The sequence below is a fragment of the Pholcus phalangioides genome, unplaced genomic scaffold, assembly GCF_987345545.1.
Source record: "Pholcus phalangioides strain wild (caught in Gottingen) unplaced genomic scaffold, Ppha-v1.0 ptg000014l_1, whole genome shotgun sequence".
NCBI lineage: Eukaryota > Metazoa > Arthropoda > Arachnida > Araneae > Pholcidae > Pholcus > Pholcus phalangioides.
Genome location: NW_028301607.1, coordinates 27,743,120 through 27,756,128, shown reverse-complemented (window position 1 = coordinate 27,756,128; position 13,009 = coordinate 27,743,120). Strand labels below are relative to the sequence as shown.

General features: G+C 36.6%; 1 protein-coding gene across 2 annotated transcripts in view; it reads left to right on the top strand.

The window, feature by feature from the left end:
- The first annotated feature begins 4,779 nt into the window (after positions 1-4,779).
- LOC149078392 (DAZ-associated protein 1-like) overlaps positions 4,780-13,009 on the top strand; it is a 30,681-nt gene continuing 22,451 nt past the window's right edge. For both annotated transcript variants that reach the window (XM_089242042.1, XM_089242041.1), the window contains exons 1-3: positions 4,780-4,937; positions 8,574-8,614; positions 8,797-8,963. In XM_089242042.1, the coding sequence (XP_089098168.1) occupies positions 4,894-4,937; positions 8,574-8,614; positions 8,797-8,963 (252 nt within the window). In that variant the 5' untranslated portion in view covers positions 4,780-4,893. The remainder of the gene's footprint in view (positions 4,938-8,573; positions 8,615-8,796; positions 8,964-13,009) is intronic.

Here is a 13,009-nt window from a genome sequence, read left to right as displayed (position 1 = left end):
GGTTCAGAAGTAGCATGTTAAACACTTTTGGAATCGCTTTTGAACTGTTGGTCAGTATTGGTCATTAAGTGCGTAGAATGATTGTTCAGTGACAAAACTGATATGAGGCATATTACATGTCAAGAAAGGCGTTTAAAATTTAGGCTTATACTGTTTCTTTTATTGTACTTATAAAGTTCCAGTGCCTTCTGTTTATGGGAAACAAACGGTAATGTTGAAAGTGCCTGTTATAATGAGATGTCGTGTCTTAGAGGGAATCAAAATCATATCCATGAAATGTTGGAGTTATCCTGTTTCGAACCATATATATTTACTTGGATTGGTGCTTTTGAATGCTCTGAAATCCCAGATATGTTTATGTGTACTTCCATTTGTTGACTGTTAAGAAAGAGGGGAAAAAAAGGGTATCAAAATTTGGGCGAAGTTCATACCAATGTATGAGTATGTAGTTCATTTACTTTATGGCCATTTCTTTCTTCCAAGAGTAGTATGTGTTTTATGGGAACCAAGCGATATCAGAATATACAGTAGAGCCTGGATTTATCCAATACTCAACTTATTTGGAAATCTCTGTTAATAGATGTCGGTTTCTTTAGAAATAATTCCCCCCCCCCCCCCTGATGGGAAAATAATTGCCAAAGTCCTGCTGTGATGTTAATGAAGGGGAACAGTTTTCACAAGTGCAAATAAAAAACAATCTTGTTTTAAGCAATGACTTGGTTGTGGCAGCAATACAGTCAACCCTTGATTTACAAACTTAATTAGTTGCTGTAGTCAATTTGTAAACCGAATTGTTTGCAAGCTGGGAACATTTTTCTGATAGGAATCAATGTAAAATTAATTAATGTGTTCTCTTAGAACTGTGAATTTTTCAGGGTGAACAGCTCCTATGTATGATAAGCCAATGCTTATCATCGGACCAACTCTGAAAAAATTACCATAATTTGGAAGAGATGAAATGCGAACCAAATGAAAATGATGCCAGGGCTCTGATTTTGGAAATATAAATCATCTATAATCTCACTGTCAAAGCCATCAAAATCTCCTTTTGCTACACTATCTGCCACAAAATATACTCCAAGCCAAATTAAATGGTTCTCCATTAAACACTCACTGCCAAGCTTTGGATACACCCATCCCCGGGAAAGCTTCGATATCTGAGATGGGAAGCGGGGTGTGTCCGGTCCTTCAATGTTCAATGCCAAGCTTTGTAAATAGGAACTATGCAATGTAGGATGATAAAATAATGTTTCCAGAAGTTACTGAAACTGTTAGTTTTGTGTCAGATATTATTGCAAAACGTCTTTGACAAAGTTCTTTTCTTCAAAGCTTTGTAAAGTTTGAAACAACCTGATGATCCATGGGCTGGATAAGAGCTGTATTTGGTGGCAGAAATTTTACTCAGATGAAATATAATTCTTCAACCGAATTCCATTGGAAAAAAATTGTAATTTCAGACTTTTGAAGTACGGTTCCTTCTAGATTTATACCGTTTTTAGTATTCGTAAACCAAGATTATTTCATAAACTGAATAATTTTTTGTAGTTTGCAAGCTGAGGGTTGACTGTACCTTTTTTTAGTGCACGTTTAAGCTCTGTTTTAATTGTGTCGGATAATTGAAGTTTTACTGTATATTCAAATTTCCGAACTACTAATGTACATTGATATGTACCCTGCCATATACTTTCTGGGTGTTGTCTAGCAAATTGATATGATTTTCATTGTAGTTTTCCTCTTTTTCAAAAAAGATTGTTTTATTTATTTTTTTTTTCGTCATGATTGTGTGATTTCAAACTATGATAATGGTTTCATCTTCCTTAAGGTAAAAATTTATAGATTTAGTGCATTGCATTTATTTATACGGAATCTGCCTTTTTTATGGTTCTTTTTTTTGTGAATGTCTTTCACATTGTGAATGGTTTTTTTTATACTTGTGTTAAATAAGGCTTTTTTTTGCTATTTTTTGTGATATTTTGCATTTGCTTCTGTATTTTTTGTGAATGCCATAAGTTTTTTTTCTGTGTGTACTGTATTTCATGTGTAACGCAGACTTTAGAACAAATACTCCTTTTGAAACTATGGTCATTTTACTTTGAGTGGGTCCAGAATATGAAAATATCTTTTACTTAAGCTGGTCTAACAGCTCATCTGCACACTAACCCCCCAGTTCGGCAGATCTCGGTTTTGAATCCTGGAAATGACATGAAATTATGGCCATTTCTGCCTTAGGTCCCACCAGTCTATAGTGAACGTCGTGTAACATTCGAGGCACTAGGACTTGGTGTTATAGCTTGTGTTATGGGTGCATAATTCTTATTTTTTGGTAGGGGAAAAAGCTTTAAATACATTAGGCAGCTTTAGGAATACATTAGAATCAAATCCCGTCCTAATATACTTCTAATTTATGATTTTGATATAAAATTTGAAGGTAAGTTCTCCTTTGGATCCACTCTTAAAAAAAAGGTCATGTTAGTGTGATTTATTTTATTTGCATTGGAAGACTTTGAAGAAAGTACTTTGAATTTTTTTAATATATCTTCTCCACCTATTTAGCTGCTATCTATTGTTTATCATTGAATGTGTGTTTGATGTTATTTTATATAATTTTTTTTGTAGTGTTTGGAAATAAAGAAAGAAATAATCAGGATAATCAGTTTCATATTTTCCAAACTCATTTTATCATAATTAAAACATTAAATTTAATCAACATTACAAATTCAAGTAAGTTTCAGCCATGGGCCCACAAGGGTGGGGTTCCAGAATGATTCATCATTTTTTTGTTTTTTCACACCATGAATTCACTATATGGGGGGGCCCTTAAAAAGTCTGGTTTGGGGAGGGGCATGGCTTCAGCAGTGAAACAACGGAGAAAAGTTTGGGTTATCTAATTCAATTACCTTCCGCCTTGTGGTGCTGGGATATTCTGGGGGGGGGGGGACAACAGGAGACCTATGAAAAAAAAGTGAAATGTGGTGGGGAAAAGTATGGCTACTTCCAAGTCTGAGAGCATCACGGAGCCCTGGGTAAAGGTATGTTCTGGGTCTCTCTGGTAAGTTTAAATTATCTGCCCTATTTAAACATTTTGGCCAAATTGTTCTCTAACCTTTAGAAGCCCGCGGCATGTTGATTTCTATTTTTTTTTTTTTTTCCACTGAGCCAGAGCTTTCCTTATTAGCTCGTTTTTTTCACACTATTTTGCTAAATTCACAGTAGAGGGGCCTGTATCTGAGAATCTCCAATACACATAAGTGGCTTCATTGGTAACAGGATCAGATAAAATCTTTCTGAAAGAGTCTCAACCGTCGGGTCTTGCCATCAGTCAAACCCGGGCCGCCAGTAGTTCGACGTTTCATTTTTATCCACTTATTTCCCATCAGTCCATGGTCCCCCTTCGTGTGATTTCAGAGATCCGTGAGCTTGGGTGAAAAACAGCCCATCGTTTTCACATTGCTGTATATTGATTATTCTGTAAAGGGGTTCGGCCTTTTCAGTTTATTGACGCACCTGGGGCATGAAAGTTATACATAAGTTCCTAGTTTAGGCAGTTCTAGAGCTACCCTCAGATCCATCTACAAAAGAGGGGGGGGGGAACATATTGTCAGGGGGATACTACGCCCCCCGGGACAAGCATGTATTTTGGTGCCCTCGTGTAATGTAGGAGCAGTTTTAAAGGGTGAATTCGGCTCCCCCTTCAGTTCAGCAGCCGGGGCACAAGACCCACCTCCCCCCACGCCTAACTGCGGTCTTGGCATCGCCCCCCCCCCGTCGAAGGCAAAACCGACTGATCTAATTGACATAATCATCATCGTGACCCCCCCCCCCCCGCCAGACTTCCAAGTCTATCTCCTCCCCGGGTCCAAGTGATTTTTCTGAGGCTTTACCTAGCAAATTCCTGAAAATTTCAACCAGATTTCATTTTTGTGAGGCGCTTTCTCTTGAGGCTCCAAGCCGTGCCGGGTGGGCCCATGCGTTAAGACGGCACTGTCTCCGCCTATGCAAAAGAGAGGCTGATGGATGGGCGGAATTACGGGTGGGGGAGGGAAATGCCCCCCCCCCCCCCCAGCGTCAAAGGTGGAGTCGACTGATCTAATATATATATGAATTGTCATCATCATCATCTTGCCCCTCCAGCAATAATGACCGCGCCCCCCCAGACTTCCAAGTCTCTATCACCGCCTATGCCACTTTATAACATTTGTTACACTAGAAATTTACTTAGAAATCAACTTAATAAGCTGAAAGCATCAAATTCAGAGATCTCGGGGGCCCTGGTCAAGACGGGGGGGGGGGGAGAGAGAGAAAAAAATATATACAATGTTACAGGGGCGTAAAAAAAGTGGGGTAAAAAAAATTATGGGTGTAAGAAAGTAAAAAAAACAGTGCATGGCACTGCAAGGGTAGGGCTGACAGGCGTCCATCCTGGGACGAAACTCATTAAATTTTTTTTACGCTATAAATTCACTGCAAAGGGGTTCGATTCGAGGAGGGGAGGGTATGAAACAGTTATCTAAACCTTAACTGCTTATCAATGAGGAGAGAATGCTGAATTATGTAGCAGTCTATCAGAGGTGTTTCTACCTGTCACTAGGTGGCAGAATAAGTATCAGATCTCAATCATATGTGCGAAAGTGTGCCAATTCTCTTTTAAAATTGAAAACAAAAAAAATAAATACAAATATAGAAAATTTCCAAATATTTTTTAGATATTAAGATATAAATTATTCTTCAAAATAAAATATTTATATGATTTGATCTTTTATCTTAAGTCGCACTGTGGTATCTGGCATCGGTGACGTTGAAGGCCATTGTTTGTGACTGCAGCCGACATCAATCTTTCCAATTCTCTCGCCATTTGTTTTTTTTTGTCGTCAGGAGTTCATTGAAGTTGCAGACATGACTCAAATTAAAGATGAAAGCGGTCAAGATAGCGAAGCTGGGTAAGATCCTTCATGCATTGAAACGTTTAATTTGAACGATAAGTGTGTGAATTCCATGTTATCGGCGAAATGCCGACTTGTTGAAGTCGGGCCCCCCCCCCCGCAACCTTCCCCATATTGCAATGCGTTTCGTCTTTGTTCAATCGTGTTTAAAAATTGACTATTTGATTCAAAGGTTTACGATTCGTGATAAATTTTCACGTAAGTGCAATACAATCATAGTATTAATACAAAGCGTACGAAATGCAAATTTTTAGTAAAAATGGTGCTACACAATTAACTATAGTAGGAGTTATCGAGTCCGGCTGTACAAATCCATTTATAGTTGATTCTTGAGCTACGGGGGGGGAGGGGGAAGCCGGCCGGTATTCACTTTCAGTAAGTGTGAAGGCTCCAGCCCTAAAGGTCCTGGGGCAATTGTAACTTTCTTGTTTTTTACGCTGTAAATTCAGGAATAGCATTTGTATAATCCCTTTTGGCGATGTGTTTGCAAAGAAAAACGTCCGAAAGCATGGAAAGTCATGGAAGCCGCACGTTTCTTGCCAAGGGAAAAAATTGGCAACACATTGGCAAAATGGGAAGACACTATAACCCCATTCACATGAGGAATTCTTGCCGAATGACTGCTTTCCATTTCTTCATTCAAAGTCATCAAGCAGGTGTTACAACTCCCAATTCTGCCAGAATATTGCTGATAGAATTGGGAGAACAGAATAATTTCTTCTGTTAAAAAATTACGGTGAAAAAGGTCTGATTAACACAGGGATAGAATGATTGAGAATTTGGCAACAAACATGCCCCACAAAATGCCACAGTAACTGTGGCTAGGGACCTAGGAACAAAAATAGCTTAGGAAACATACCAATGACCGAAAAAAACATAAGGTACGAGATTTAATTGACTGAAACTAAATATGAACCCTGAATAAAAATAGGCTCTTCCTGTTGTATTAATAAATATTCTCTGTATAAAAAAAAATAAAACCTAGGTTATTTTTTAAATAAACAGGCATGAAAGTCTCTGGGTTTCATCATTAAAAACGAGGGGGGGGGGAAGATTAGAACTGATATAATGGCTAGTGTGTAAAAAAAATATTAAAGGTACAGCCTGGGGTTGATATCCCAAACGAAATAATCCAACACACTAACACAAGACATGACAGATATAGCCTGACCCGAGGACAGAAGAAATCCAGGGCTGCTACTTGCACGTTAGAAAACAAACAGTGGAATTGATTTTTCAAATTTCAAAAGACATGTCAAACAAAGGAGGAATTCATTTGAAACCCGTTGGAACTAGCACCACCTGTATAGAAAATTCCAGAAAGAACAGGATGTATATATACTGCAACCCAGTGGCATGTCGGCCTTGGCGATTTATAGTCGGATCGTCTGAAAAAAAAGTTGTCAAGGGAAGTGGTAGAATATACTATCCTGAACATAAGTACAGTAATTAAAAATGAGTCAATTGCCATGAAGGCTTGGCCATGGTGACCCTCCAGGGATGACTGGAGGTTTAATATCAGCTTTGCATATAAGTGAAAAACAAGGAACCATGAATCTGTAGTCACCTAAAATATCGAAGGTGAAAGTAATACTCAAAAAAAAAAAAACCCACTAAAGTTACCGCTGGAATTTGAACCATCAACAGACCTGCGAACTCTCCCGATTTAGGTGGGAGACTCCGGATTTTTCATCCTTCCTCCCGCTCTCCGGATTTTGGCGGAAAATTAGATTTTACGCGAGCTTTCACGTTTTCGTGGCGTCAATGATTACCGTCGTCGTTAAGGAAAACACCCATAGAGGACAGCCGTAGTCATTTCCATCGAGCAGCGGTAAAAAAGTCTCTGTGACTGCATTGAAGCAACTGGCGAAGACTTTGTTTTCGTAGCGTTTATCGGCAATCATTTATCAGGGGCATGACCTTGGTTGCCGTAAATTTCTGTATAATCGTTATTGCATTCCATGAACAGCCGTGCGGTAAACACGTTTTTCGTCCGCAGCTTTGTAATTTGAATTTTTTTCAATTGTTTCTTCCGATTAAACATCTTCAGAAAGAAAATATAAAACTTTAAGCTATATAAAGCTAAATATAAAGCTTTTAAGAATTCATATACCCAAGATTATCAATCACTGATAGGAAACACTTATAATTTATGAACAGTATGTAGATGTGATTTCTCTATTCCGCATGGGAAGACTGACATGGAATTATTCTTCTCAGCTCTAGCAGTGCAGAACCTGTCGTGGGGGGGGGGGGAAAGAATGTAACTTTTTCTTAATTTATTAAAAAAAAAAATTTCGAAACTTTTTTATGAACTTTTTTTTTGATCGAGTCTATGAGTGTCGGGGGGGAGGGGTACCCCCCTATGGAGAATTTCTGGATTTCAAAAGTTGGCATGTCTGCATTAACTTTTGTACTGCCAGTTTTAAACTTTACCAACTGGGTTAACAGTCCTCTAGCCGAGGACTTAATTTATTTTATTTTTTAATCAATTCTTGAACATCCATTTGTCACTAATGCGCTATTAGAATATCTGATCTATGATATTATACAGTGAAACCTTGCTACAACAATATTCTATGTAATGATAAATCTCTCTGCAACAATATTTTTACAATTCTTGATTGGAAATGTCTATACTGTTATAAACTGCTGCCTCGTATCATATCGAGGTTTCAGTGTATTTTTTAAAGCTAGATCTCCTTCAGAGAGAAACGTTGTCGCTCTCCGCTGCTCATACGAAGTACGATAGTCTAGATAACCAAGCGGAGATCGAGATGTAGTTCGGAACGAAAATTCACATTCCTCTGTGGGGAATCGAACCACCAATTTCTCTGTCCAGGCGAGTGTTCTAACCATTGAACTACAGAGGACAGACATTTTCTTTCCTTAGAGCATATGTATGAATGGTGAACGGGACTGTGCATATATGTCGTCATCTGGGGGCTAACGTCGTAAGAGCTATTAGCTGAGCTAGGAGGCTGTCCATGCACAGTCCCGTTTAGCATTCATACATATGCTCTAAGGCAGTGTTTCCCAAAGTGGGCAATATCGTCCCCTGGTGGGCGATAGAACGGTCCAAGGGGGCGATAGAACCTACTGATTTAACATAGGATCCTATGGGTTTATGTGAGTTGGAGGGCGATGTGAGATAAAAATTTCTGATGAAGGGGGCGATAGAACAAAAAGTTTGGGAGACTGCTCTAAGGAAAGAAAATGTCTGTCCTCTGTAGTTCAATGGTTAGAACACTCGCCCAGACAGTGAGATATTGGTGGTTCGATTCCCCACAGAGGAATGTGAATTTCATTTCCAAACTACATCTCTATCTCCGCTTGGTTATCCAGGCTTTCGTACTTCGTATAGATCTCCTTGATTTAGTTGAATGCTTTGTTTGTTTTTATCATTTTTTTTTTTACGGCAATAGTATTATCCATTATGTCCAAAATCGTGACTCCATTTCACTCTTAGGACTTACCATGCTTTCAGATGTTTTTCTCGTCACAGAAAGAAATTGCCAACACCAAAATCACCAAAAAGGGATACTATAGCTGTATGGTCTGCTATAATAAGGTTCTACTGTATTTTCATTTATGTAATATTGTAGCTCATTTTATTTACTTTTTCATATACAGGAAGCTTTTTGTTGGAGGCCTCAGTTGGGAAACATCACAAGGTAAATTACGCAGCTTAATAGGATTATTGCAGTTTTTCATGCTTATGTGTCATTGGTTCAAATTGTAATTTGAGTGTGATGTTATAACCTGTTTTTCTGTAATTTTATATATGAAATAAAAAAAAATGTTGCATATCGATTGATTTGAAAAATGGAATGGTTCGATGTGTTTATTTTTTCAGAGAAACTTCAAGACTTCTTCTCCCGCTTTGGCGAGGTTTCTGATTGCGTTGTGATGAAAAACAATGAAACCGGGAGGTCACGTGGTTTTGGATTTGTCACCTTCAGGGACATAAATTGCGTTGGGAAAGTTTTATCCAGTGGCCCTCATGAGCTGGATGGACGCACTGCAAGTTTTTTTTCTTCTTGATTAGTTTTATTTATTCTTAATACTGGTGTTCCTTTCTTTACACGATCAATTGGTTCAGCAGAAAAAGGGCAAAAGACAAAATACATGGTCTCTCAGTTTTGAATCTGACGATGAATGGTTTGGTATGTATTTATACCAGGGTTGGGGTTTTGGACAGAACACGTGGGAAAAACTGTCTTAAAGTGTCTGAAACTCCAAAACCTCCAAGTTTCAAAATGTTATGTGGAAACCTTTGGTTTTTTTTCCCCATGATACCAACGTATTAAAAAAATAAATACTAGCAGAAAATAAAACTAAAAAGTATTTCAAACAGGTGGGGGTCATTTGTTTTTTTTTCTAAGTTAATTGTTTCATCAAAATTTATGGTTTTAGGCTGGAAATCTGAGTAAATTAATATCACTTGTATAACTGTTTACATAAACACTGTTTTCAATTTTTTAGTTTGTTGTAAATGTTATTTCTACTTCATATTTCATTTTTCATGTATGATTATGAAGCAGGTACTGTATTTAGGACAGTGCTTGTCCACAACCCTGCCAAATCTGTCCAAACATTTATCTTTAAAAAATACATTATATTGAAGGTACAGTTTACGCATATTAGTCAGTTATAATCATTGCATTATTGTGAAACTAAACATAAATATATTTTATTGGATACCAATATAATGATGTGAATAAATGTCAATGGTGTAGTGTTTATTTAATGCACATTGTTCTGTTTTGACTTTTCAAACTTTTTTCTTCAAATTTTCAATTGATCTTTCTATTTTACATTATCAATTTTCAAAAACGAAAATATCCGAAGAAAATGAGGCCATTATGGAGTGCCTACACATGACTGACAGAATACAATTTCACAAACACTGATTATGCCTCTATGATCAGACTTCAAGACCCAAAATTTTTGCTAAATTTAAATTGTTGCTCTTATGAGGCTAGAAGCTAATATTTCACAGACTAAATTCAAGCTATATTTATAATTCTATCACATGGAAGACAGCAAGAAAAACACTGAAGTAGGGCTTATCAAAAGACTGTCTTTAACACATTGTTTTTTTATTTTCGTGTCCCCCAAATTATGCATCAATTGAAAAAATGTTTTCAAATTTTATCTTAGAAATCATCTTGGCACAGATAACGCAGCTAAATTAGTTATGTGTTATTAAATGTTAAAAGGTGCAGCTGCGCTTAATTATTAGTGTTCGATTATTATGTAAGTTTAATTTAATTCTGTAGTCGTATCTATTGCTTTTTTCTAATTTTCATGTGACAAATTTCTATCCCATTCTTGTATCTTTCATATTTCCGTAAATAATTTCAAGACTGCTCAGTTTTTAATTTTTGATAACCTGATATCAGTCATAACCCTTTGCACATACTGTTTTTAATTATAAAATTTTATTATATTTAATGTAATTTTAATATAATTTATATAATATAAAGTTTATTATTGGTTATGGAAGTTACCACTTCATCAAACTGCAAAGTTTTTCACTTATAGTTATAAATAGGAGGTTTTGGACAGAGGGTTTTTACCGTATTGTTGAAAACCTTGCCAACCCTGATTATCCCAAAGTTCCTTTGATAATTTATGAGGCATTTAATATTTGGCTTATGGACACCATTCTTCGTCTGGTTAATCAAGTTCAAATCAAACTATTGACTGAATATTATAGGTTTTAATTACTTTTAATTTTTTAAATTGTGTTGTAGTGTAAAGGTATAAAATGAGATCGTGTAAAGCGAGAGATACCTGGAGTGTTGCAAATTAAACGTCAAAAACAATTGAGATAAAATTAGTTTTTTTAATAGTATTTCATTTGTTATTTCATCATGAATATCATATGAAAATGATTATGTAATGAGAATTTACTTATTTGTGCCAGATAACTTATTAAATGTTAACAAACTATCAATCTCTCATTTGGATGTGAGTTAGAAGTAATTATGCATACAGCAAGGGTGGGAACTCTGTGCCACACTGCGCCAAAATTAACATCCTGCTCCAATAGGGTATTTTAGTATTTTTCTGTGCCAAATAGCGAATTTTGCCTTGGTGTGCCCAGAATTTCGGAAAGGACGTCAAAAAATTTTTGTTTTTGCTTGTCGCAAAACGATTCTTTCCGAAAAGAGCGTGTTTTATTCAAGCGCAAAATGTGAGTCAGTTTCCGTTCTCAAAAAAAAGTCTCCACTGGCAGCAGCAGAAATTACTGTAGTCGATCGTCAGTGCGTCAAATCCCAATGTTTCATGAAAAAAATATTCTGTGAGTGAAAAGAGCATGTCTGCAGAATTATGATTGCTAATTTAGAAACTGCCGAATAATAGATGTTAAATCACCAAATAACGAGTGTCAGATCGCCAATCTTGCCAAATAATGAGTGCTGATTCGCCAACCATCGTGTTGATTCTTCTGAAATTCTCTCCCATTTTGCAACAGTTTCTTTCTGAGTATAAACAAATTGAAAACTGATATAGAAAATTTATAATATCTATAAAGACAAGAAAATGTTTAGCCCGTTTGAAAGGCTGCTGTTCCAGATAGCAAATAGTGTCCTCAGTAAGAAAAAATCATCTTAAATAGACTGGTGTGAAAAATGTTATGAAAGCCGCTCTTTCAATCAAGGTGTCAAAAGCCTGCAACACCAAAAACAAAAAACAAGCTGATGAAAAGATGTTTGATAACAAAAGACAGTGCAGTTGTTTTATTTTGAAAAGGGGTGAGGGTTAACGGAAATATTGTTGTTAATTTCGCTGTTCCAATTTATAAATATCTGCTCCGAATCCTATATTTTGTTGCTCCAAAACTGCTCAGAATCCTGAATTTTACTGTTCCGAAATGAACTTTGTCACTTCCCACCCCTGCTACAGTTTAAAAGAAGTCTTCAAATATTTTTTTATCGAAGATTTCTCTATGTATTTAAGCATATAGAAAATAAGTTAAAAAATGAAGTCAAAAAGTGCATTCTTTTGATTTTCAGATTTTTCCATTTGAAACGTGCATAGTTTTTGATGGGGGGGGGGGAAGAGTTCCAAGAAGAAACTGTCATAGGATTTCAGATTTTTAGCCTAGATTCTTATTTGAATTTTCATCTAAGAAAGGGGATTTGTTTATGCAGGAGGATATACCTATGCGGAGTACATGCCTGTGGTACCTGCCCATTTTGTGGGTAGGTAAGAAACTGATATTCATTAACTGTTGTGAGGACTGAAGATTGAACACAAATGCCTTAACCGTTTAAGCGGTTTTTTAAATTTTCCTGATTTGCATTATTTGAAATTGCAAAAGTTTTGAAAATTGTCACTTATTTTCAAGAAAAATTATTCTTTTTTCTGATTGCGAACTGATCATTATTAAACCAGACATGCACCTCGTCCATATTCCTCTGTGGAGTGTGCGTGTAGTGAATCTTCCGTGAAGTTTGTTTCTGTGTGAGTGCTGCCATCTACCATTAATTCTTCTGACTATGCATGCAGTACGAGATGATCATTGCTTATCCCACCATTGCTTTTATTTCCTTCACTCTGATACTAAACACCTATGATGTGCGGTGTGGCTTTTTATGAAGAAAAAACTTCTTATATTATTTATACTGAGCGTATATTTCTTTCTCTTTTTGTCTCGCACCTCTTATCTTACCTAGAACAAGAGCTAAATATTTCGGGGTAACGAAAATAAAGTAGATCAAGTTTCATGATATCTCAGGATTGTTGCTGAAAGGGTTAATGGTTTCTAAAGAAATTGTATCCCGAATCATGGTAAGGAAGTAAGTTAATACAGTCGATGCTTGTAATAAGGATCTCACATTATAGTGACCATTCCATTACAACGACTGGTGGGATAAGTCTTAAATGTTTTTCACAGAACAACTATCATATGTTTTACTTTCGATATTATGGCCCTCCCATCAGTTTTCGGCGGGACAAATAGGATTATTATATCGAGCGTTCACTGTATGCAGGAGGCTAGAAAAGCACTCAGCAAGAGGATGAGTTCGGTGGCAGAGTTATGGTGCTTATTCATT